General features: G+C 37.8%; 1 protein-coding gene across 16 annotated transcripts in view; it reads left to right on the top strand.

Annotated features, from left to right (window-relative positions):
- Crem (cAMP responsive element modulator) overlaps nt 1-26,725 on the top strand; it is an 83,518-nt gene that overhangs the window by 50,166 nt on the left and 6,627 nt on the right. For 4 of the 16 annotated variants that reach the window (XM_055608548.1, XM_055608546.1, XM_055608545.1 and 1 more), the window contains 5 exons: nt 539-633; nt 773-915; nt 9,793-9,981; nt 20,548-20,583; nt 25,252-25,408. In XM_055608548.1, coding sequence (XP_055464523.1) covers nt 539-633; nt 773-915; nt 9,793-9,981; nt 20,548-20,583; nt 25,252-25,408 — 620 coding nt within the window. Of the gene's footprint in view, nt 1-538; nt 634-772; nt 916-9,792; nt 9,982-15,288; nt 15,364-15,491; nt 15,847-16,369; nt 16,645-16,857; nt 16,880-20,547; nt 20,584-25,251; nt 25,409-26,725 lie in introns of those variants that run through there. The other 12 variants (XM_055608553.1, XM_055608551.1, XM_055608550.1 and 9 more) reach the window with 10 other exon arrangements.

Genomic DNA, 26,725 nt, shown 5'->3' with positions numbered 1-26,725 from the left:
ATACTATACTATACTATACTATACTATACTATACTATACTATACTATACTAATATAGTATTGTATACTATCACAGTATAGTATAATACAATGCAATATAATATATCATAGGGATATAAATCCTTCCCTTAACAAGCCTGGTTTACTCACTTGTTTATGTAAGTATTCATTCTTCTTTGAGCCTACCTAATGCCTAACTTTTATACCAGCTTAAGCCAGTGATAATGTGAAGAGAGCACAAAACTGGGTAGTTTTTCTGCTTCTTTATGGTCTTATTGATATTTGTACTTACAAGGACACATTCTGGTTTGGGGTTTTGGGTCTTAAGTGTTTTATGCTTTCCCTTTCCTGTGACACTTTACTTGGTCTTCGAAGTACTCTTTCCATTGGACTTAAGTAGTATTTATTATCTGTACCATTCCTTGCTTCCCACACAAGCACTAAGCTGAGTTCTACCCAACAGATTCTTAATCATCATTTTTTGAATGAATATGAAGGCATATATTTTATGATGCATTTCAGAAAATCTTGTATTATAGGTAGCAACAATTGCAGAGACAGATGATTCTGCAGAATCAGAAGTAATCGATTCTCATAAACGTAGAGAAATTCTTTCACGAAGACCCTCATATAGGTGAGTTAACTAACTTTTCTACTGGAATATTTCTACTCAAAAAGGCACAATAATTATAGAGCAGAGGAATTATTCTTTATAGCTTTCCTGTTGTCCCTTTCGATGTCCTAATTGCTTGTATTGTTAAATTATATTTTAGAAAAATACTGAATGAACTTTCCTCTGATGTGCCTGGTATTCCCAAGATTGAAGAAGAAAAATCAGAGGAAGAAGGAACACCACCTAACATTGCTACCATGGCAGTACCAACTAGCATATATCAGACTAGCACGGGGCAATACAGTATGTATGCTATGATTCCATAGACACAGTGCTAGCTTTAAGTCTTTCCTAGTTACAGTGAGGCAGCGTGGGCTTGGGCATCTGACTACTGCATTAACAACTGCATCATTACCAACTGTGTCATAGAATAAAGAGTACATGTTAAAGCAGTAAGGTATTTGTATTGACAGCTGAAAAGTAAAAGTCTTTATTGCTGAATATGAAAGATAAGTGGTTAAAAATTAAAGGGTTTCCTATTTACATGTTTATATTCATCTTAAGTAAAGGTTTTTAAAAGTTTCTGTTTTGTTGTCTTTATGATATAAATGTCTGTATTTCATTGTTTCTGGCTTTTGCCAACAACTTATTACACTTCATCATATAAAAAAGGTAAATGTTTTCTAAGTTGTATTTTAAATGTAATTTTGTTTTCATTGCTGTTAATTTGTGCTGCAGTTTTTCTAAAACATCCAAAAATGATTTATCTTTCAGACTGTAGCATTTGGAGAGTTCATTTTATTTGAACTTTATACACTGGAACCTCTAATAAACAGAAACATTGGCATTTAGTCTTGTGCATTTTAATGGATTGTTACTTCTGTGCTTTTTGTTCTAACTAAAGCACTAATGATTTTCCCAAGTCAAGGACATTTGGTAAACAAGAATAACGAACCATGAGAAAGCAAAGAAAAAGGGAAGAAAGGAAGACAAGACAAGGGAAAATAACTGCTTGGGTACTCAGGGATGTGTATAATGTTACATACTGTCTCCAAAAAAAGTGGGAAGACTTTATGTTTTCATTTTTCCTTTTATAAAGTAGCAATACCCACAAAGCGTGAACACTTGGCTATTAAAGCATGTTATCTCCTTTTGTGTATAAGAAAATCCTATGTAGTCATTAGGGTTTGTTGTTGTTGGTTGTTTCTTAGAATTTCTCCTGTGGTAGGTATTTGTGATAGTAATTTTGGGTCATGATACCTGTCAGAGGTGGGTGGAATTTGTCAACACACTTTGCAGATTGTTGAGTGCACATGTTCAAATTGAGTATTAAGAAAATTCCCATCACCTTTTGTTTTTGTCTTTCTTTGGCCCATTGGGACTATGTGGTAAAATGTTTTAGGACTACACCAGAACTTGCCAGCTGTGTGCCTGTTTAGTACAGTTCTAGGTTCTAAGAGGGCAGAGCTCCTCAGCCCTCCATCCCTAGACAAGCTGATCAGGCCTGAGAGGCTAGAGCCTCCTCCAGACTGAGCCCCAGCGTTGAACAACTTTGATCATTTACCCAGTGAGGTGTTCATGCTATTGTTTTTTGTTTGTGTTATGACAGAGAAAAGGTTGGAAATAACTGCTGAAAGAGTGTCAACACTTCTTAAAGTTTTGAGGATGAGCTAAGAGGCTATATCTTTGTATTTCTCTGGCATAGCCTGGTACTACATAGGACTTCTCATGGCAGCAGTAATCTATTTACAGGGAATAGGAAAATTGATACTGTGGGTTAATTTGCCTAGATTATTACTATAAAATGTGACGTAGTGAAATGACCGCTAAGAGAATGTTGAAGCTGGAAAGGATATGGTGTCTGCTGTCTGCATTTGTTCATTCAACCATCACATCAAGAGGCATCTCAGGTTTTAGTCTTTGGAGTAGGAACATTTTCAGTGGCCAAACTGTGGGGTTTGTGTGAAGACAAAAAGCAAAGCACATAACACAGTGAGGAGAAAGAGACATACAAACATTGGGAAGAGACAAAGGAATGTAGATTAGCTGAGACTGTCTTCTTCATGCTCATTGCACCTCTCCTTTCAGTGAGCTTCTGTGCCATGGCTTCTGTGCTCCCAGCACCAGCTTCTGCACTTGGCATACAAGCACTGTACATAAGATGCAAGGTCGGGGTATGAGTGAGGAGTTCCAGGGTAAATGAGACAACTGCATGTTTAGAAGTTCAATATTTATTTATTTGCCCACAAGAATAATTTTTATACTTCAATTAGAGAAATTTATATTACATACAAAGTCCTAAGTTTTAGGAAAAACTTAGCAGGTTTTGGTGCTTTTATGTTATATATAAGCATTTAAGAATAGAAAAAGCTGCTAACATTTAGAACAGTTTTTAGAATAGCTTTTAGAATAGTTTGACTAGGACTTCTGTGTATTTTTCTGTACATTGTTTTAGGTAACCTCATAATCTTAATTGTGATAGGAATATCAAAGTTGATGAAATAAAATTTCTCCCATATATAAAGTTACATTAAAATTTCTCTGTGTTTGTGTGTGCACATGCACATGTGTGTGTGTGTGTGTGTGTATGTGTGTGTGTGCATGTGCGCATAAGTGTATGCAGGTACACTTTCTTACAGATGCATGTAAGAAAGGCTAGAGGCCGACATGGATGTCTTCTATGGCTTCTGCACCTTATGTTTTGAGACAAGGACTCACTAGAGCTCACCATTTTGGCAAGACTTCCTGACCAGTGAGCTCCACTAACTGATGAGGTTACAGGTGCATAGCAACATGCCCAGCTTTTACATGGTAGTGGAGTGTGAACTCAGGTTCTCATATTTGCACAGGAGCTTTTCCTCCTGAGCCATCTTCCTAGCCCATCTGGATATTGTATATGTTAGACAAGTGCTCTACTACATCTGTAGCTTCTGATTACTGTTTATCACAAAATTTAAATAGTTTCACTGGGAGCAAGAAAAATAGGCAGATTTAAAAATAGGAACTTTAAACTTAAAAATTTTAACTTTGAACAGGCAAGGATTTATTGTTACAGCACTAAATAACAGCTACACCTGCAGAGACCCTGCTGGGAGTACAGAACCTTGCAGTAGTTTGTTTGTTTGTTTGTTTGTTTGTTTGTTTGTTTGTTTTGTGTAACAGATGGAGCCATGGGTGTGGCTCACTGGGAACACATCTACTTGGTATGTGGTACCTTGCCTTCAATCTTGAGTAACAGAGTCAGTTGTTTTGGTCAAAGAAATCTGTTATATCTCAGGAGAATATCCTGAGATAAGCTACTATATACGATGGCATTTGAGATAGTGGTAACAAAGAATGTTACTTGCTGCATAAAACATTTAAAATATATAGTGAATTCATAAAAGAAAAAGTAAAAAGAAAATTAAATGTCTTAAATTAAATGAAGTTTCAAAAATATTTTTTATATATATGGATAATATTTGAGTGAATGTATGAGTGTTCATCATATGTGCCTCTGGTGCCTGAGGAGGATAGAAGAGAACATCAGATCCCTTGGGATACAGTTACAGACAGTAGTGTGCTGCCTTGTGGGTATTAAGGATCAAGCTCCAGGCCTTGTAAAGAGCAGCCATGTGCTCTTAACCACTGAGCCAACTCTCCATCCCCAAATGATTGAAAATTTTAATTCAATAAACTTTCTTCTCTGAGGAAAGGTGTTTTAATCCAACACTCTGCTATATCCAACCTCTTCTTTTACCAGTGAAAGGCCGTCTCACCAAAACTTGACATTATTTTTCTAGATGTCCCATGATTTTTTCCTCTCTCCTACTATATTTCACCTTATTGGAATGAGTCTCAATAACTCATCTTTTCATTCTTGTATATCACAGGTAAGTGGGTCAAACAAAAATCCACCTTAATGAAAAGACAAGTATGGACATGTGTACTGCTTAAAGAATTAAAATATGTAACTATTTTATATTAGTAACATATAATGTGTTTTATGGCATATTCATACATGTACATATGTATCATTAGAATTCAAAATACTTAGGATGTTTATATGAATATATCACATGCTAAAGAAACTGAATTTGTATATTCTTAGCAGTGACCTTGCCCCCAAGTAACATTTAAAATTATTTATGTAGTTTGTGTCATCTAAATATGGCTCATTGACCTTTGTGTAGCTGTTCTCATGCCTACTGTGATCTAATCTTTTCTGTACCTCTGGTTTTTAAGACACAGAAATTAATCTTTTTTTCTTTCCATTTCATCTCCTTCTACCCCAGCCTCCAACGACAGCTCCAGTGCTGGGCAACAATCCATGCACTGTACTCTGCCACTGGCCCACTCTTGCATTCTTGTTAAGTGTTAATGTAGTAGCTGGTCATGGTGGCACCTGCCTTTTATCCCAGCACTTGGGAGGCAGAGTCAGATGTATCTCTGTGAGTTCCAGGCCATTCTTGTGTACATAGTGAGTTCTAGGCTAGCCAGGGCTCCACTGTAGTGAAACCCAGTCTCAGAAGACAACGACGACGATGTTGTTGTTGTCGTAGTGGAGCTAGGCATGGTAGCACACAGCAAACCTTGAATCCCGGCCCTCAGGACACAGAGATGCAGGTGTTCTCTGAGTTTGAGGACAGTCTGGCTGGCCTACATAGTTCAGGACAGCCAGAACTGCATAGGGAAACCCTATATTAAACAAACAAACAATAACAACAAAAACAAAATGAAACACAGACAAATAATGTGATATTTCAGTTTTGAATCTTCCAATTACAGTTTAGAATTATCTATTTGCTTAAATATTTACATGCTTATGCATTTGAATTACTTCTATGCAAAAGTTTAGGACTGAAAATACACATGCAATCAAGTGACGAGAGCTCTTTTGCTCAGGAACTTTTCCAATTTTCCAGTTTTTGTTTTTTGAGACAGCGTCTCATTATATAGCTCTGGTTGGAATTTAATACATACACTAGCCTTGAATTCATAGATTTGTGCTTAACTCTGTCTCTGCTTCCCCAGTGCTGGTAATAAAGAGGTGCACCACCAACCCTAGCTAGGTTTTCACCTTATTTGTTTGTTTGGTTGGTTGGTTGGTTTTTTGAGACAGGGTTTTTCTGTGTAGCCATGCCTGTCTTGGACTCACTTTGTAGACCAGGCTGACCTCAAACTCACAGAGACCCACCTGCTTCTGCCTCCTGAGTGCTGGGATTACAGGCATGTGCCACCACATTCAGGTTAGGTTTCCACTTCTTAAATTCATCTTTTCTCTCAATTATATAGGTTTTCAAATTTACATTTGGGCCTGGGCATGCATAACTCAGTTTTGCCTGTTTATTATGCATGAAGCCTCAGGCTGTATCTCCAGTGATACTTGAAACTGAAAGACGCTGTATAGATGACACATTTGGGAGGTGGAGGCAGGAGGACCAGAAATTCAAGGTCATCATCAGCTACATATTAAGTTCAAAGTCAATTTCAGACGTGAGACCGTGTCTCAAAAACAACAAAAGTATCTTTTCATTTTACTAAAAAATTTTTAATGTTCATCCCATAAATAATATTCTTCCTCTTTTAGTAATATTAAAGATTTTCATAAAAAGTCATGTCATGTCAGGGAGTAATGAAAGTAACAGATTTCTCACATACTTTTGTGTCCCAAAAATATTTGGGATTTATTGCCTTGGACAAGCAGATAGTTTTTGTCATCCTATCTGATACCATCCATGGTGTATAGTGTATTGTGGGCTGGGAAAACCAGATGGGGCTAATATTTACTTAAAACTAAATCTCTGATTATATAACAATGTGTATTAAAGATATTTATATAATCATCCAGAATTAACTTTGTAGATATGTACTTAGTAAATAAATAAATTGTATTTCGTCTGGACAAACATGTTTTGTTCTGGTGATAAAATCTATAGCAAAAGCTGGCTACAAACTCAGGATTCTTCTGCCTCATCCTCTGGAGTGCTGAGATCATGGGCAGGTGCCACCATGCCAGGGGAATCCAAGTTTTTAAAAATTAAGCTCATTTTGTTCAGTAGATGTTAGATGGCCTTCTAATTAAGAGTTATAAAAAGTTTAGGAAAAGAGCCCGTGTTTAGTTAACAATTAAAACAATAGAAGCCTAACTTATTTCTCTACTACTGTGAACTGAGAGTATAGTATCTGGCTTGAACCAGCTAAAACTGAAAATTTATAGTTTAGATGAATATACTGTAACTTCAATTTTAATTACATTTAATGAAAGTTAAAATTTTATTTCATGGGGCTAGCCAGATGGCTCAGAGGTTAAGAGCAATGGCTGCTCTTCCAGAGGCCCTGACTTCAATTCTCAGAACCCACATGGTGGCTCACAACTGTCTACAATGAAGTCTGGTGCCCTCTTCTGACATGCAGGTGTACATGTAGACAGAACATTGCATACATAACAAAGAAATAAATCTTTAAACATTTATTTTCTGTAATTCTATTAAGGAAATAAGTAAATAGGTATGGTCTAAATTTAAAAGACACTTTTCCATTTGCTTGAGTCCTATTCAGTTATTCATGGAGCAGTGTGGACTCTGCTTTGCTAACAAAAGCATGTCTGTCAGGGATAGAAGCCTATCTGTGTTTGTTGTAGGAGTCATTTTCAAGATGCCTCTGGAAGTACACACACATACTAAAATAAAAAAAAAAAAACAAAAACAAAAACCAATAACAACAATACTAGGTCCCTGGAGTAAAATGACTGGGAGATATGAAGATATTTTATTTTCATGATTACTAGTGGCCATTCAATTGTGAATACTCCAGAACACTCCTCCGTAGAAGATAGTGGCTCAAAAGATTAATAGGCAAAGGAAATGAATGACAAAGATGTTTCTTCCCAGCTGAAGATGGTAGGGTTTGCCTATAATCCCAGCACGTAGGAGGTAGTGGCAATAAGATCAAGAGTACAAGATCATCTTGTATGAGACCCTCCTTAAAAATCTTGAAACCACAAATAAATTTCCTTTCACTACTGTATTTGTTGGAAACTTTCTGAAATAGCTTGCTATTACACTGTAGGCTAACCTAGCCTGGCCCTTAGGGCAGTCCTGCCATGCCTTCAGAGTTCTAGGGACAGGTACATGCTGCCATGCCTGCTGATAAGTTTTGTTTCCTGTTTGTTTTTGAAGGCTAAAAGAAAATATATATTTAAATTTATCCAGACATCTTATTTTCCTTCCTTTTATCTTGATTGATGTTTATTAAAAGCAAATCATTCTATCTTTGGCTATTTTGGCTTCTCAGACATTTCTTGCTTAAATCTATTACTACAGATAGCCCATTTCCAGAATCTCTGAAACATTAACTTTTATTCTCCAACAATAGACACCTTTTGAATGGGAAGGGCCTCTGTCATTTCATAATGCTAAAATCAAGCCCTATCAGGATAAAATGTAAAAGGCTGATGCAAGAGATTCATCAGTAGAGTAAACCATGTTTCACCATGCCTGGCATGGTGGCATGTCCTAGAGCCAACTGTGCTATGGATGTGTGTGTGGGGTGTGTATTTTAAATTTTAATTATGTTTTAAAAAGTAAAAATTTTAAAAATGTTTTTTGGTTTTTCAAGACAGGGTTTCTCTGTGTGGCCTTGGCTTTCTAGGACTTGCTGCCTCTGCCTCACCTGGTGCTGGGATTACAGGCATGCACCATTGTGCCTGGCTTATATTAAATATAAACACGTGAAATAGTAAATATTTTATATCAATAGATTAATTCATAGTAATATTTAATATTTCATATTAATATGAAGTAGTAAATACATATATGAAATAAATTACAGAAAATAAAATGACAGACTCTTAATATTGTAGTATGGTTTATATTATGAAAACAAAAAAGTTTTAGTTGGAAATGTGGGAGAAAATTTACTTTAAAAATACTAAAAAGAAAAAAAAAGTAATTTGGAACTTATCTCAGTATTCCAATAACTGCTCCAAAAGCCTGATATCATGTCATTGTTGAAAAATTAGGTTCTGAGGGCTAGGATGTAGTTCTCTTCCTTGAATATGTGCCCCCCACAAAGCATAAAGCCCTGTGTGCAATCCCTCTCACTTCATGAGACTGGGCATAATGGTGCAGGCCTATAGTCCCAGTACCAAGTGGGCAAAAGTAGGTTATCCTTAGCTAGCAAATGAGTTCACTATAAAGATTTGGAATCCATGAGACCTTGTCTCCAAAAAAGAGAAAAGGAAAAAGAAAATTCAATTTTTGTAATTGGAGTTTGAAGCCTTCATTTAATTCAAGATTTGCAAGCTCCTTTCTGCTTCCTTCATTCTTCCTTCCTCTTTCTATCTTTCTTCTTTCTTTCCTTCCTTTTTTCCTCCCTTTCTTCCTGACTTCTTTCTTTTTTTTCACCTTTTTTCCCTTTCCTTCCTTCCTTTTCCTCCTTCCCTCATTTCTGTGAGTGCTTGGGGTTGAGCCCTATGCATTGTGCACCCTCAACTCTTAAATCTGCCTTTCATTGGACAATCCATTAGAAATGTGGGTAGGTTACTTTAAATACAAGCCTGTGATTGCAGTGCCCAGTGGAAATTTTACTGACCATTTTCTAATTCTCAGAAAAAAGTTGTTTATAACCAAAAATATTCGAAAGACTAGGTAATATTTCGAAGCTTGCCTCTTCATTTTTCCTCTTAATTTAGTGGGGGTCGGCTTGGAGAGATGGCTTAGCAGTTAACAGCATGGGCTGCTCTTCCAAAGGCCCCAGATTAGATTCCCAGCACCTGCATGGTGTCTCACAGCTGTGTAACTCCAGTTCCAGGGGATCCAGTGTCCACTTCTGGCCTTCACAGACACCAAGGATGCATGTGGTGACAGACATACATGTAGGCAAAACATCTGTACACATAAAAATAATAAAATAATGATAGAGTGGAATGAATGCCTAGAAAGAAAACTTTGTGGACTCTAGGAATAAAAATAAAATAATGAATGCAAAATACACTTAACAGCAAAACCAAAATAAAGTACATTTGTGTTGATAATCTTTTACAAAGGTCATCCCACCATGAAGAAGCTTATGTTTCTTATTAGTCCCACTTAGAAAAATAACAGTGGAAGTAATGTAGTATATAGACTATATTATATTCTCCCAATATGGTTAACATAATTCAGAATTATCTAATATTTCTTCTCTCTTTCTATTAAGTTGCTATAGCCCAAGGTGGAACAATCCAGATTTCTAACCCAGGATCTGATGGTGTTCAGGGACTCCAGGCATTAACAATGACAAATTCAGGAGCTCCTCCGCCAGGTGCTACAATTGTACAGTACGCAGCACAATCAGCCGATGGCACACAACAGTTCTTTGTCCCAGGCAGCCAGGTTGTTGTTCAAGGTATATTTTATTAATCTAATACATTTAGAATACCTGTGGGTTGCTGTATTACACCTTTTAGTGTCTGTAGTGTTGTGAAAGATAAAGGGGTAGATTTTTAGGAGGGATGGGAGACACTTAAAAAAGTTCAGAGATGTTTATCTTTCAGAGGGTAATTTCAGAGCAGCATGATAAAACAAGGGGAGAAGGAAACATGCATGCATTTTTAAATTAAGTATCTTTCATTTACCGTCACATGCTCTACCCAGTGTATTCCAGTGTATTTTTATTTTTAAAAATTTTGTTTATATTGTGCTGTGTGTGTGTGTGTGTGTGTGTGTGTGAGTGTGAGTGTGAGTGTGCACGTGTTCATATGTGCAGTGTTCATGCCATGGCATGTGTGTGTGGTCAAAGGACAACTCTGTGGAGTCAGTTATTTTAGTTCACATTTTGTGTGGGTTTTGGAGTTGAGAATCAGCTTGTCAGGCTTGTAAGGAAAATCTTGTACTGACTGAGCCATCTCACTGGCCTCCCGTATATTTCTATTAATTCTTATGTGGATATTCAAGTATATAATCAGTGGTATCTTGAATTTGTTCTGTTTTCCTAGCTTATTTTTCCAAGTCTGATTTTCACACAATTCATTTAAGAATAAATGCTGATTTTTATCTTTTAGAATCAAGATCCTCATTCTTTCTGAAATAAAACAGGATGTAGCTATTAAGTTTTTAGTTCATTTCAAACTAGGTTATACATTATTCTGATTTCATGCAGCTGTGCTTATGATAACTAAAAAATACGTATTTAATACAACTAAAAATCATGTTTATATTCTAATCTTTTGGGTTTATTTGTCTAGAATGCATCACACTCACTTTTTAAGTAAAGTAATACCTGTTCTTTTATTCTGAGTGTCTTGGAAGTATGGTCCAGTTGACCTAGAACTTGAAGAAATTCCCCTGCCTCAGCTTCCTGAGTGCTGAGCTTACAGGCCTGTACCACTATGCCTGGTTGATGAATCTCTTTACTCTTCTGTACTTGGAGAATGAATGTAGAGTATAATAAGAAGTATATGGAGTCTGAAAAGGCCTGGGGAGATAGTTCAGTGTTTAAGAGTGCTTGCTGCACAATTGTGAGGCTGGAATTTAGACCCAGCATTCATAAAACAAGTCAGGTGTAAAGCATATTCCTGTAACCACAGCTCCAAAGAGGATGGACACAGGGGGGTTTCTGGGGTTTTCTGACTTTCATCTTAGCTGAGAAAACTGGAACCCCAGGTTCAGAGTGAGATCCTAACTCAAAGAAATCAGCAGAGTCAGAGGAGGACAAGTGGCCATACACATACATATGCACATCTACTCAACACAGACACATGGAAACAACAACAGTAACAACAAAACCCAAACACATAAATCTTTTCTTAAAATAAGAAAGAATGAGGCCGGGTATGACAGTGAATGTCAGTACTTGGGAGGCTAGGGCAAGAGGATTACTCTTAAAACAGCTTGGACTAAAGAGTTCCTAGCCAGCCAGGGTTCTATTGTGATACCCTGCTCCCCCCCCCCCCAAAAAAAAAAAAAACCCAAACGATAAAACAAAGACAAAAAGAATAGGACAAAAGTGGTGGTATTTTGTGGGATGAAAATTGTGTTTGCACACTAATGCTTTTCTCATATTAAAGTGAAATGATCTGTTAAACTTTTCTTATGCTCCTTAACCTTATTAGTCTAAATGAATAAAGAATAGCCTGGTGCAGTAGTGCACACCTGTAATCCCAGCACTCTGGGAGGCAGAGGCAGGCAGATTTCTGTGAGTTCAAAGCCAGCCTGTTCTATAAAGTAAGTCCAAGACAGCCAAGGATACTCAGAGATACCCTGTCTTGAAAAGAAAAACCAATCTCCCCACCCCCGCCACAAGATAGTCCTTTCTTCTCATGTCACCTGTTTTACATGGATTAAATCTGTAAAATTGATACTTATTTTTTTCATGTTTTATATAATATATACCTAAGTTTTGTTCTTTTGGGATCAAAAGTAATTTTCTTTTACAAGTTTCAAACCTATTTTATTTCACTCTGTATGTGTGTTATTTGTGTATACATGTCTGGATCTGGGTGCTTCCAGCTGCTAGGATCACAGGTATGTTCCATGCCTGGCTTTTTACATTCATGCTTGGGACCAAACTCAGATCCTCAAGCTTGTATGGCAGGTACTTTATGGACTGAGCAATTTTTCAGCTTCTCCTTTTGCTTTTTCTGTTTCTCTTGTTTTAAGCTGGAAACCCAGGAGTTCCCCTTCACTCTTCCTACCCATCTCTATCCAAAGCCCCTTTATAGACTCTTCCCATAGTTAAGTTAAAAGGTTTTGGTTTCTCCCTCTCTCCTCATTATCCTATCCAGACAGCTGTCCCTGTGGTCTGAATGACCACAACAGACCACCTTCTTGATGCTGATGTGCTGGGGCAGAGGCTCTGTTCTTGGTTCAGTTTGGGGGGGAACACTACCTCAGAGTTGATTCAAACCATTCACCTTCTAATGATGCAGGCAGCCACGAATACTTTTATAAGTGAGATGTTATTGCCAGCATCTCTACTTCTGTAGTATATCCTATTGTTTCTGCAGGCTAAACCTTGATCTATTCAAATTGAGCTATAATACTGTAGACTGTAATGCTTTCACAGTTCACATCTATATTTCTATGGTTCTGGAGACTGGGAAGTCCAAGAATCAGTGTCCATGGAGTGCCCACTGAGTCACACATAGCCATCATCTCTGTTTCCTTACATGGTGGAAAAGACCAGGGGGCTCTCTAGGGGCTCGGTAAGGACACTGAACCCATTTCTGAAAGCTTGTTATATAACTTTACCTGGAGACATGAAGAAATGTCTGTTCACCAGCAATGATGACAATGGAACAGTTCTACCCCAGTCTGACATGGTGAATCAGTGAGTCAATTGATTGCTTACAGGAGTAAAAGTGAAAGGTTACTTTTAAGAGCATGGGGATTCAAATGCTGCATCACAGAAAAGATCACCCCCCCCAGTATAGGTGATGGCCTAGTGCTCTCTGCCTGTCCTGCCTGTCCTGCCCGTCCTGCCCATCCTGCCGGCAGCTCTTGGGTGGAGAGACCCCTCTGCTCAGCAGCCTTTACCATGGGGAGGGGCTCATAAATCTTACACTTCTGGAGCATCTGGGAGACTTTTGCTTGTGAATCTTAGGGGACTCACCTTCCTGCTAGGGGAAGGGAAGGGATGTTTTAACTAGAACAAAATCATTAAATAGAAGAGCTTTACTCTCAAAACCTAATTTCTCACAATACTGTAGCACTGGGGTTAGGATTTGCAGGTAGGAATGAGGGGTTGCACACATATTTGCTCTATAGCACGGTGCCAGAATACACTCAGAATGTCGATGAATGTTTGTTATGTGTTAGGTGAAGTTAGACATTTATTATGTAGCCTATCGCTTCCTCTTTTGCAGGCCTTGCTCCTTCATAGGCCTTTCCCATTTGTTCTTTTGACATGTAATCTTATGTTTTTCATTTCTTCTGACAGGCCGTTTTTTCTCTCCACAGCCTTCATAATTACTCCTTGTCCTGACAGGCACCCTTTCCTCAGCTTCTATATGTTATTCAGGTTTCATCTTAGCTAACACCTCCTCCAGGAAGAATGCCCTGATCTTCCAAATGTGGCCTAGGCAACCCCACAGTTCCCACTGCATGTTTTTAGGTAATAGGTCACATGTACTGTCACTCTGTGTCCTGCCTCAATGGTAAGTTACATTTGCATTATAGCCTTTAGTATCTAGCAAGATCTCTGTCATGTGATAAATGTAAACATTTTCGAAATTTAAGTGGTGTGGCAGCACATGCCTATAATCCCAGCACTTGGGATTATCAATTTGAAGGCTACAGAGGGAGGCCCTGGTTGAAGAGGAGGAAGAAGAAGACGAGGAGGAGGAGGAGAAGAAAAGAAAAAAAAAAGCCTTTATCCCTGGAAATGCTGTTGTACAGTCAGATCAACAGTTTAGTGTAGAGCTGTAGTAAAGTTTTCCTAATAGCAATAATCACTTTAGAAAACCTGTCCTCCTCCTTAAAAATGACTTTTTTTTTAAGTTGGGTGAGCAAGTGTATAGCACACACATGAGAGGACAACTTGCAGGAGTTAGTTCTCTTCTCCCACCAGGAAGGTCCTGGTGATCAAACTCAGGTTGTTTGCCTTGGTAGCACATGCCTTTACCCATTGAGCCATCTCATGGGCTTTTCTTCACCCATTTATTAATTGACTAATTTATTGACTAATTTATTTATTGACTAATATTTATTGACTGTCAATGTGCAAGTTTAAAGAAATATTGAGATAAAAATAATATGGATTCTGAAATTTGAAATCAGAATTATTAATATCATTTTGAACCTCAGAGCCTTAGGTGTCCCTGGATGGGCAAGAGTCCCTGGTGGAGACTTGTGGAGACTGTTGTTTTGTACCTCTGTATCTGTGCCCTGTGGTCACTTCAGCCATGCCTAACATAAAGTCTTTGCCTTTACCGCAGAATGTGTAATTTAGCAAAGTAAAAATACAGCATTTAAAAGAAATTATTGCATCAGATGTGGTGGCAAACCTTTAATCCCAGCACACAGCAGCAGAGACAGGTGGATCTCTGAGTTTCAGGCCAGCCAGGGATACATAATGAGACTCTGTCTCAAAGAAAAGAAATTATTGACCACTATGTCATATAAATACATCATTAATACAAAGTCAGGTTGAGTTTTAACCATACAAGCGAATGGATTTTTACAACCCATTGGGGAGAGGAGGAGAAGGTCTCATGAAACATTGTGTCAGGTTTTGTTTTGTTTTGTTTTGTTTTGTTTTGTTTTGTTTTGTTTTGTTTTGAGTAAAGGTGAAAAAGTATTCCAGGCTGTGGGGCCTGGTATGCCTTAGAACATATGCCAACTTTGTGTCTGACTGTGGTATTGTTAAATTTTCAATAATCATCCCGCTTTTCATGTGCTGAAGTCTCATCAAATGATTCAAATAAAAGTTAACATTAAAATACGAATAGTAATTTTAGTTATGAAATTTAAAGATCACTAAACTTCAAGTTATTCCATTTAATCACAAATTCGTATTTATTTGGATGAAAAAGATGAAATGCCGGCAGGTTCACACTGACCTGGCAGCTGAGGAGGATACCGGCAGGTGCTGCTCTGGCATAGTGAGTTTCTAGACTCAGCACTTGCTCGCTGCGGGTGAAATGAACAAGTCCCACGTCACTCTAGGAGCCCCTGGATTGCATGGTGATAGCAAATGGCTTAGCAGGAGCCGCTGGATTGCATGGTGTGATAGCAAATGGCTTAGCAAATAAAAGAAACTGAGTGGAGGTAGCTGGGTATTTCTAACTTGGTAAGTTTACAAGTGTCTATGAAATGCATTTTTTTTTTTTTCTGTATTGCCTGTCGTGATTTTTTTGGTCAATCTCTGAAATGTGAGTCTCCAAATGCTTCCTTCTTTGAGTTCTGAGAAACAGATGAGGCTAATTCCTCTTCGAGTCACCACAGCTCCATGAGCTACAACCCTGGGACTTTTCATTTTTATTTTTTTGCCAGAGCCCATCTAAAAAGATTTTTATATCAAAAGTGGGAAACAAGAACATTCGGATGGTTTATTACAGGAAGAGTTTTTACAGGGCCTTGGTTTCAGAGAGCTGCTATGTGACAAAGCAAATTGATGGCAGTGATAGGCTGGTGATGTCATTGTGATGTCAGTACTCCTACTTATCTTACACATGCTTGCTAGTTTGGAACACTTTATTTTGGACTGTGGTACAGCCAGCAAGACCACTCTGTATGCAAAAGCCCAACATGGCTGTGACTGGAGATGAAACTGGTAAGACCTTAAAGAGGGGTTTACATGAACTCTGCAGTGTTTATTTTTTGTTTTGATATAGCCTTTAGGAATATTTAGGAATTTATGAGTATTTTGGGAAGCGTGATTTCCTAGTTGTTTAGTTTCTTTTCGTACACGCCTGCACATTCAGCCTGCTTTGTTAAGCCTGTGGGTACGATTGTTCTTTATAACGCGATTGATTGTATCTTTGCTCCGGGCTTTACTGCTCTGTTGACTAACGCAGTGATCTGCGTGCGTCCCTCTCGCCCTGCTTTTCTCTTCTCCTCCTCCACTCGTATCTTACCCTAGCCGTACTCCCTCACTAAAATAAGCTAATGTTTTAAATGCAACCTGTTGCAGATTCAAACTAGCTACCAGTTAAAATATCTGAAATCCATGTTGTAAAACAGTTGAGCTACTAGGTGCTGGTTAGCGCCAGGGGACAGGAGAAAACAGGGTACTAAGAAAGGGTGTTTTTTAGCTTGCTAGTCCTTTCCTCTTGCCTTTTTTTTTTTTTTTAAAGCTTCTCTCTTCAGCTAATTGAGTTCAAAGGGCTGACGTCATTACATTTCCTGGAATCGTGTTTCAGCGGGGAAGTGGAAAAGTTAAACTCCAAGTGAGCTGCACATTGACGTCAGCTCCGAGTCATGTTGTGATTTAGTCAGTTCCTTTCTGCTTTGTCAAGTTCAGCGGACAGATTGCAAGTTTGTTAACTAGTTCACCACCGCCACGGGCGGGAAGGTCCTCTGACGGAATAGCATTTCTTCTCCGAAGTCTGACTTTAGCATTTCCATTGTGGTAAGTATCTCCTTGAAGACGGGGATACATTAGGACAGCTGTAATGCTTGTACGAGCATTGCTCGGGCTGTCTGGGAAGCAAGCGGTAAAGTGCTTCCTGAGAGGCTTTCCCTGCACCTGCCTAGTGACAAGTGTGCTATATTTAGGCCACGCTTTTGGCGCTTGCTAGATCTATAGGAACTTGGGATTCAGAGTGCCCTCTGGTGCCTTGTTGGGGATATGCTTGACTTTCATGGTTTGCTTAACCTTTTCTATTTAAGCTTTGTAATAAGTTCACTGCGTTTTGTTTTTCTTAGTTATATAGATAATTGATTTTGAAATACTGAGTTACAAGTGACCTCTGTGTGGTTGCAACATTGTTTATTCAGTTGGATTTGTTTGTAACCTACTTTTGAATTTGCAGTTGAATTGAGAATGAAGAGGATTACATGGCTTTCCCACAGTTTAGCTCTTTAGAGTCAGTGGGTCCCAGCCCTCATCCTGGATTGAAAGCCTGGTCTTGAACAAGAACAACTTGCATTGCTTTGTTTCTAAGATGGATTTTAGGAGCGGTTGTTTTGTCCTTTGGTATTTTTTGTGAAGTCTATGGGTGTGTGTACTGCAGATGCAGTAGCTGTGGAGCAAGCCTGAAAAAAACCAGATACTGCAGTGTGAGCCAAAATCAAAGACTGTGTGTGTGTGTGTGTGTGCATTTATCTTAGAGAAGTGTTTGGTTCATTTCTTTTAATTAAACTTTAAATTTCTATTCATCACTTGACTTTCAGAGCGGGAGAGACTATGGGGATGCATTAAAATAGAGTAAATATCTAGTATAGTTAAAGGTGAATAATTATGCTATGCATTTATATTAAAATTTTGGCCATTGTTTGTGAATTAAATATTCATATACACTTATGTGGTTAGAATACAATATCATCTTTGAATCACTTTCTTCTTATAGTTTGTTTTACGAGCACTAACTATAGTTTCAAATTTAAAACTTTGAAAAATACTAAAACTTATAAATGTTGAACAATATAGAACATTTTTCACAAGACATGACAATAATTTGGAAATAGTTATTTTATGAATCTGTCACAACTCACAGTAACTGACATTTGAAAAAGTGTTACATTGAAAACAATGTGTGAAATGTATGTCTTTTTTATCAATGAGCAAAACCAGAGCCTAATTTAAGAACATTTTCAGCAGTGTAGCAGAGAGGCTCTTAGCAGCAGACCTTTGGATTCTTGGCTCTGGCCTAATCTGGGTTGTCAAACTGAAGAAATTGATCTAGATCAGGGACTTAGAAAACTTTGACCATTAAAAAAAAAAAAAAAAGGAAGAAAGAAAGAAAAAGAAAAAAAGAGAAAACTTTGACCATGATCTGCATTTTATATCATGACACAATGGTATGTGTGTCTCACTTTAAACTTATATAAAGCAAGTTTCAAACAGAAAAGTAGCACAAAGACACAATTTTTCCTTTTTTCTTTAAATGATAGTTCCACCTATAAAATTGATTTTATGGCCCATGATTAACAGTGTATGCCTGAGATCCAAAATCAGGCTTCTTATGTTAATAATTGGCCCTGAAAAGATCTTTACAGCATCTCTAGTAGGATCATGGATCAAATAAAAGAATGATATTGTTGATTCTGTTTGGTATAATGTAAATTTGTACTTTTTAAATTTATAATTGATTATGTTAGGAGCCACATTTCCTGTCTTAGACTCTGGATTGTAATAACTTATATTCAAAAGAGGTTTTAGAATTGCTAAAACAATTTTTTCAACTATTCAGATTTGGGAAAGAGTATTTTAGTATTTAATGCAGGAGAACAGGGATACATACCACTTTTGTAATTTCTGTTAGGAAATTTTGGCACAAAGGGATGGGTTTGATTAAGGTTTAATTTTTCAACTTGGTATTAAAGCAAATTATGCTTGTATTGGAAGTAGAAGAATAACCTGCATAGAGTTCAGTAACGCCTCAAAGCTCCTAGGACAGCTATTATGCTGTCTCCACTTGGCAAATACATTTTAATGCAATGTTTGGGACAGTTATTTTGCTTTTTTCTTATTTTCTGTCTGAACATATTGCCTAACAATATAACTATGTCAACACTTTTGGACTTATATATAAAATATATATTACAAGTAAGCATAAATACAAGTTAAAGAGCTAGCAAAGTACTCAGATTGTAAAGGAGACACAGGAAGAAGGAAATCAGGTTAAAGACTAGAGCTCCACATGGAGGAAGCCATATGAAACCCTGGAAAGGGAGAGGCACTTTACATTCACGTTCTCTGGTTTCACAGGGCACATACTATTTGCATGGACAGTGATATGGCTGAATGTAGAGGAAAGTAGGAAGGGGCTCTTCTGAGTTACAAAGGTAGGGCATCAGTGAAGTAGCTTGGGTCTTCAGAATCCTCTGCTTCTGCTCATACTGTACTATGCTGCTCTCAAATTCACCTGACACTGATAAATGATAATGGAGCATAGATCATAACAGTATGCAAGACACAGATTTTAAATTGCATAAAATAAAGTTAGCACCACTTCAAGTTCTAATAAAGCAGTAGAGCAGTTTTCTTTCTGTAGAACCTTAAATTTCAGTATTCATAATTTACTTTTTCATAGATTTTCTGACTTTTAAGACTTTCATTGAATAAACAACCTAAGAAGCCCCTTTATGTATAACTTGAGTTGAATATGGTAATTATTTTACATTGTATATAAATACATTAAAGTATCATTTGTATATCTTGAATATATATATTTAAATTGTTAACTATACCTCAATAAATAAATAAAAAGCTGAAAATATTTATTTAAAATTTTTATTTATTATTAGTTTGTATGTGTGCAGGTATGTGTGTGTGACGTGCAACTCATGCCATGGCATGCATGTGGATGTCAGAGGAGGAGTTGGTTCTTGTGCTTCCATCAGGGGATCAAACTCAGGTTGTCAGGTTTGCATGACAAGTACTTTTTTACCCTGAGTTGGCCTTAAACTGAAAATACTTAATGACTTAATACTGTATAATCTGTATATTATAGGATTTTAAACACAGTTGAAAAATCTCACTGTTTGCTTAGTCACTCTTATGTAGGAATTTGTTTTCCCAGAGAAAAAGGAACAGTGGGAAAGAAAATTTTCTGACAAATGGGTCACAGAGCATGGAGAGGCCACATGTGGGAATTAGGAACATTGATGTGCTGCTTAAGAGGAAGAAAATTGGGAGAGGGGTAAGGAAGACACCACTAGCTCTTTGGAGCTTTGGAAAAGTCATTCTCCTCAGTTGCAAGTGTGACTACTGAGTTACCCATACTGTTTACTGGGGTGTTTTTAGATCAGTGAAATGACGTAAAGGTAGGGACTTCTCTAGGTATGGTGGCCTATGTCTAAGACCACAGTACTATAGAGGCTGAAGCAGAAATATGAGTTCAAGGCCCTCTCCCAAAACACCAAAGCAAACTGACAAGGCCCATTGTATTCAGTCAATATGCACCTTGATAGAAAAATAATTAAATAAAATGACAATCCTTTTGGGGGTGTTGACAAATATTTTTTCTTGGGAAGCTATCAGAAAGGTATTTGGGGATATTTGTTACTTTTTTGTTTCTGTGTCTGACTTGTTTTCCCTAAGCACTAGAAGTCAAACACTTTGATTCATCAAACTTCTTAGGAGGGGAACTTCTAATGGGAAATATTACTGGTGGTGTTATAAACCTTTTAGCAACATAGAGTATAAGTATAATTTGGAACACTGTCTTTCAGACATAAAGGGAGGGACTTGGAAAGGAACTAACGAGTTAAGTGTCTGCTGTTTGCCAGACACTGTGCTAGACACTTTAACATACATTACAGGGTTTCTTGTGAGTATGAAATGAGATAATGTATCCGCATTTTACAGATGAGGAGACTGACCTTGCCCCAAGTCACATGACTGGTAAGTGGCAGAGGTGGATTAGAACCCAGATCCCAAATCCAATGCCTTTTCCGCTGTACCGTGTTAGAGCTTGACAAGAGAGGTATGAAGTTCATGATCAGAATTGACAGCTCCTGGAATTGTTTTTCATGCAAGTAGCTAGATGGATGGAAACACATTATCAGAAAGAAACCCTGCCTCTAAGCTGCCATATTAGCTATATCTAAAGTGTATTGAGGAAGAACAGTGTCTTTTGTCAAGAAATGCCAGACTGAATGAGCATGGGGCATCTCATGGGACTTTATATAGCTTTGTGTTAAAGACACAGCTACAATAATGTGTCCACACACGACTGCTTACTAAATACTCCAGATGACAGCATGCCTGTGCAATACCCTAAGTTTAAACTTGGTAGTGAATACATCAGTCCTATGTATAAAGCATCCTTTATATATAGTTCTGGGCTAGATTCCAGAGCATAAAGTGACTTGACTGGATGTTCTTGTTTGCCTGAGAATAAATTTGGGGTAAACTGTTATGGCACAAATATATTTTTCTTATTATTTATCTTCAGTCGTGATTTTTAAGCCCCTACACATGACTTATGGATCCTCAAAAGATAAAAATGAAATTCTAAAGTCATATGTGGTGGCACCTGCTTGTAACCACCAGTACTTAGGAGGCTGAGGCAAGAAAACTGAAAACTTAATTCCAATCTTGAGTTATATGGCAAGATCTTATCTAAAAAAGCCTTAGCAAAATAGTTTGGCTACCTATGGTACTTAGATGGGATAGGAATTGGGCTTTACAAATAGTACATAATTAAAATTATGTCACCAGAGAATTTGGAATGGTTTTTTGTAATTACCACTGAATTTACAATGTTAGAGACTGACACTAACAGACATATTCTCATAGCTTGTTTCAAAGAAATCTCATTTAGATTCCCTCAAAAGATTTCTTTTTCCATCATTTTAGTGTACTTCACTAAGAGTACATTTGCATGCATAGAATTTATCCAGTTACCATTAGAAGTGTTTCATAGAGTATTTGGGTTGTGGTAGAAATTTAACTCCTAAGTTACAGTTATTCCTACTTCTTGCTTGAACTACTGAGTTGTAAACCTGGACTTGTGTTAATGCAAATAGAATGAATACACATCTGAGGCACAATGAAGCCACACTTCTGTTATATCTCAGAGCTAATATATCTGATCCCCTGCAGAGGCAAAGCAACTAAGCTGTCCAGCAGGTTTAGAGAGTGACCAATTTGGGATTGTCCTTGTCCTTCATGGTCTGGTTCTCCAAGGGTGTCTGTGGCTTCTGCAGACAAACAAAAGGATTTTTATTGTTGTGGTTGTTTTGTTTTTGTTTTTTAAATGCTGTTTCTGGCATCCATTACATCTTTGACGTGCCTCTACCCGACTTCCCTTAAATGAAAAGAATGACCTTAAACGAGATTTTTCACATTCTGTCCTCACTCATAAAAATAGCAAACGCATTCAACACTGGAGTGTTCAGTGAAACTATTGCTTCTTCCCTTTTCTGCCTTTCTCAGCCTCTTAGAAAAGAAGTATCTGTATTTAGGGTATGGCAGCCACAGAATTCTCCTCACACTCTGCATATTTCTAGTAATGTTTATACTTGTTTGTGAGCAGTTTCAAAGAAGGATGGAAGCAGGTGTGCATTGAAGCTGCCAGCAAGACAAGCAAAGGGGCCTGAAAACTTCCCCTTTGTCACTGATTATTGTGCTTCCTTTAGAAAGCCTGGGCAGCCTCCAGCTGGGGCACTGTTTCAGCATTCATTGACCTATAACCTCCTTTCCTGTGTGTGGGCAAAGAAAAGTGGGAGGGCTGTGGCCCTGGCTCTCGCTCTTATCTCCTCTCATAACATGACCAATAGAATAAGAAGATTCTACCATGCTATTTATACGTTGTTTTCTTCTTAAATATTTAAAATTTTTACATCTGATGAGCTTGCCTGGGTACAGTCTTTGCAAATGTCATGAAAATAAATTTAGGACTTTCCTCAAGAAGCTAATTTAAGGATGTTACTGTTTTTAGTTCTCTTTTTTCCTGTTATCATTAACTGACTCTTCACTCAGATGTCTTCCCTTCCCTTAGCCTTTTCTTGTTTTTGTAATTGAAAGGCTTTGAATATCTTTTTCAGTTGTAGGTACAGCAAAGTCCCAGTTGAAAAATCCAGAGGATAGCATGTTCTACTTCAAAGTACTTGTGATAACACACTGGAGCTGTCTCCTACTGTCTTGTTAGAGCCAGTTGTTAACTTTTAGGACCTTTATGAGCTGGCTGTGAAAATAGCTATTATTAATAATTATCCACTAAAAGCAGCAATCGTCCTCAAATACTCAGCATTTCTAATAATCTTAAGGTCATTTCTATTTTGTGAGCATGTCTCTTCCTAGCTTGACAATGAATGAGGTCAGTTTGGTGTCTTTGAACTTGCCACAGTGAGACCTTTTTTGCTGTGGACCTCATCAGACTCTGCAGAGCAGGACTCCCCACTCCTGTACCCAAGGAGTTCAGGAGTGCTTGTACCCATATAGTTACCACCATACCACTGAAACAAGTTAAATGAACTATAATTGAAAAACTTATTTGCTTTAGCCTGTGATAAAAAAGGTCTAAAATGTGCTAACACATTTTCTAAAAAGTTGAGAACAGTATATACCATGTGTGTCTTTCTGCTTCTGGGTTACCTCACTCAAGATGATCTTTTCTAGTTCCCACTATTTGCCTGCAAATTTCCTGATTTCCTTGTTTTTAATAGTTGAGTATTCTATTCTGTAAATGTACCACAATTTATGTATCCATTCCTCCCTTGAGGGGCATCTGAGTTGTTTCCAGGTTCTCGCTATTACAAATAAAGCTGCTATGAACATGGTTGAGCTAATGTCCTTGTTGTATACTTGAGCATATTTTGGATATATGCTTAGGAGTGGTATAGCTGGATCTTGAGGTAGCACTATTCCCAATTTTCTGAGAGAGTACCAGATTGATTTCCAAAATTATTGTACAAGTTTACATTCCCACCGGTAATGGAGGAGGGTTTCCCTTTCTCCACATCCTCTTAGCCATTCTGATGGGTATAAGGTAAAATCTCAGGGTTGTTTTGATTTGCATTTCCCTGAAGACTAAGGACATTGAACATTTCTTTAAGTGTTTCTCTGCCATTCGATATTCCTCTATTGAGAATTCTGTTTAGCTCTATACTGCATTTTTTAATTGGATTACTTGGTTTGTTGGTGTTTAACTTCTTAAATTCTTTATATATTCTGGATATCAGCCCTCTGTCAGATATAGGGTTGGTGAAGATCCTTTCCCAATCTGTAGGCTGTCATTTGGTTCTGATGATGGTGTCCTTTGCTTTACAGAAACTTTTTCAGTTTCATGAGGTCCCATTTATAAATTGTTGATCTTAGAGCCTGTGCTGTTGGTGTTCTGTTCAGGAAGTTGTCTCCTGTGCCAATGAATTCAAGGCTCTTCCCCACTTTTTCTTCTAACCGATTTAATGTGTCTGGTTTTATGTTGAGGTCTTCGATCCACTTAGACTTGAGTTTTGTGCAGGGTGATAAATATGGATCAATTTGCATTTTTCTACATGTAGACATCCAGGTAGATGAGCACCATTTTTTGAATATGCTATCTTTTTTCCATTGTATTGTTTTGGCTTTTTTGTTATATACTCACTCATAAGTGGATATTAGCCATATAATATGGGATAAACATACTCAAATCTATACTCCTAAAGAAGCTAAACAACAAGGAAGACCCTAGGGAAGATGCTCAATCCTCATTCAGAAGGACAAATACGGTAGACATTGGAAGCAGGAGAAGACAGGGAACAGGACAGGAGCCTACCACAGATGGCCTCTCAAAGTCTCAACTGATCGAGGTATCAAAGCAGAGGCTGAGACTCATAGCCAAACTCTGGGCAGAGTGCAGGGAGTCTTATGAAAGAAGGGGGAGATAGAAAGACCTGGAGAGGCCAGGAGCTCTAAAAGGTGACCAACTGAGCCAAAAAACCTGAGCCCTGGGGTCCCTGCAGAGACTGATACCCTAATAAGGACAATGTATGGAGAGGACATAAAACCCCTGCTCAGATGTAGCCAATATATTCAGTATCCAAGTGGGATACTGAAGGGAGTTGGGGCTTTCTCTGGCATGAACTCAGTGACAAGGCTCTCTGATCACCTCCCCCTGGGGGTGGGAGTGCAGCTTGCCAGGCCACAGAGAAAGACAGTGCAACCAATCCTAATAAGACCATAAATGCTAGGGTCAAATAGAAGGGGAGGAGGATCTCCCCTATCAGTGGACTAGGGGGAGGGACATAGGAGGAGAAGAGGGAGGAAGGGTGGGATTGGGAGGAGATGAGGGAGGGGTCCACAGCCAGGATACAAATTTAATAAATTGGAATAAATAATAATAATAAATAAAAGTTTAAAAATTAAGAAAAAGTTGAGAACTGGCTAGAGTATTTGCAGTATTCTAATTTGCTAAATAAAGTTATAAATATTTAAGACCCCTGTAATACTAAGAACGATCCTTTTTACCTCTATAAAACAATCTCTACTGACAGGTACAGAGTATACCATTTCTAGGTTAATTTTATGCAAAATATTAGCTAGTGAATTGGTGACACGAGCTTGTAATACATTGTTTCATTGCAGCTGCCACAGGTGACATGCCAACTTACCAGATCCGGGCTCCTACTACTGCTTTGCCACAAGGTGTGGTGATGGCTGCTTCACCAGGAAGTCTGCACAGTCCCCAGCAACTAGCAGAAGAAGCAACTCGCAAGAGGGAGCTGAGGCTGATGAAAAACAGGTAAAGGGCTAGGTAACCTAGAGCATTTGCTAGCTAAGAAGCATTTGCTGATGTGGGGCTCTTAATGTGCTTTTGTTAAGCTCTCTTTCAGGTTAAGTGTTCTGTGGCTTCTTGTGTGTGCTTATGCTCTGCCCACGATGATAATTTGTCTTCTGTCAAATTATGTGTGTGTTTGTGTGTGTGTGTGTGTGAGAGAGAGAGAGGGAGAGAGAGAGAGAGGAGAGAGACATTATGGTCATTTATGTTTCATAAGCAGGAGATACATTCTTTCATATTGTGAGGGATATTAAAAGGTATGTTATTTCTTAAAACAATATTACTAGATTCTTAATTAAAAGTAAAGTGTGTTTTTATATATTTTGTGACATAGTATTCTGGCAAGTAAATTTTTTACTTTTTTCCCTGTTAGATTGATATTGTAGAGAGAACCTAGGACTTAGGTTATACTAGCAAACGTTGAGATACATCTCTGACCCTGAATTTTTTAGCTTCTTTATTAGCAAAATAAATTTAAGCATTAAAGCATTTTTTTGTGTTTTATCATTTTAGTTATTTTGTATTGTTTTTACTCCATTATGATGAAGTATGCGTTCTTTTGACAATTCTAGTCAAATATAAATAAAAAATCATTCATGCCCCTACCAGATAGATAATGGCAAAGGTTATAGTGGGTGTGCTTTGCAGTCTTTTCTCTTCACCAATTCTCTCACTTATTATTGATCTATAGCTCTGTGTCATTGTTTAGACATCAGCACATCATATTAAAAAGAAACTTAAATGATAATATTTTATTTATATGACTCACATATTAATTTTTTTAGTTATGATGGAGAATGGTACAACTTAGTCTCATCTTCAAAATGAACAGAGTTGTGTAAGTGTTTCCCAGTATATTTTGTCACCTGTTTCTCAGTGTTAAATTATATCTTTACTGCAGGAAAATAAAGAGCATTAGGTGGGGTCAGCTGCTTGTCTGGAGCAAAAGCAGACTGTGGTCTTTGACACAGTCTTATTAGATGTTTCCAACCTAGTTAATCTACAAACTGTGGCTGATAAATCCCTGAAACTCATCACTTTCCTGGAAACTGTGTCTGTACTTAGGAGGTTGCGTTCATTGCATTAGTGTTTCTTTAAATGACAGTTTGGGAGCTAGAGAGATCAATCAGCAGTTAAGAGCATCTAGTGTTCTTGCAGAGGACCTGAGTTCTGAGTTCTGATCTCAGCAACCATATCAGGTAACTCCAGCCCCGCTTCTAGCCTTCAAATCACCCATACACACACACACACTCTCTCTCTCTTTCTCTCTCTCTCACATAT

Source organism: Psammomys obesus, unplaced genomic scaffold (genome assembly GCF_907164565.1).
Source record: "Psammomys obesus unplaced genomic scaffold, mPsaObe1.curated_primary_1811, whole genome shotgun sequence".
Lineage (NCBI taxonomy): Eukaryota > Metazoa > Chordata > Mammalia > Rodentia > Muridae > Psammomys > Psammomys obesus.
This window is presented reverse-complemented; position numbering and strand designations above follow the sequence as displayed.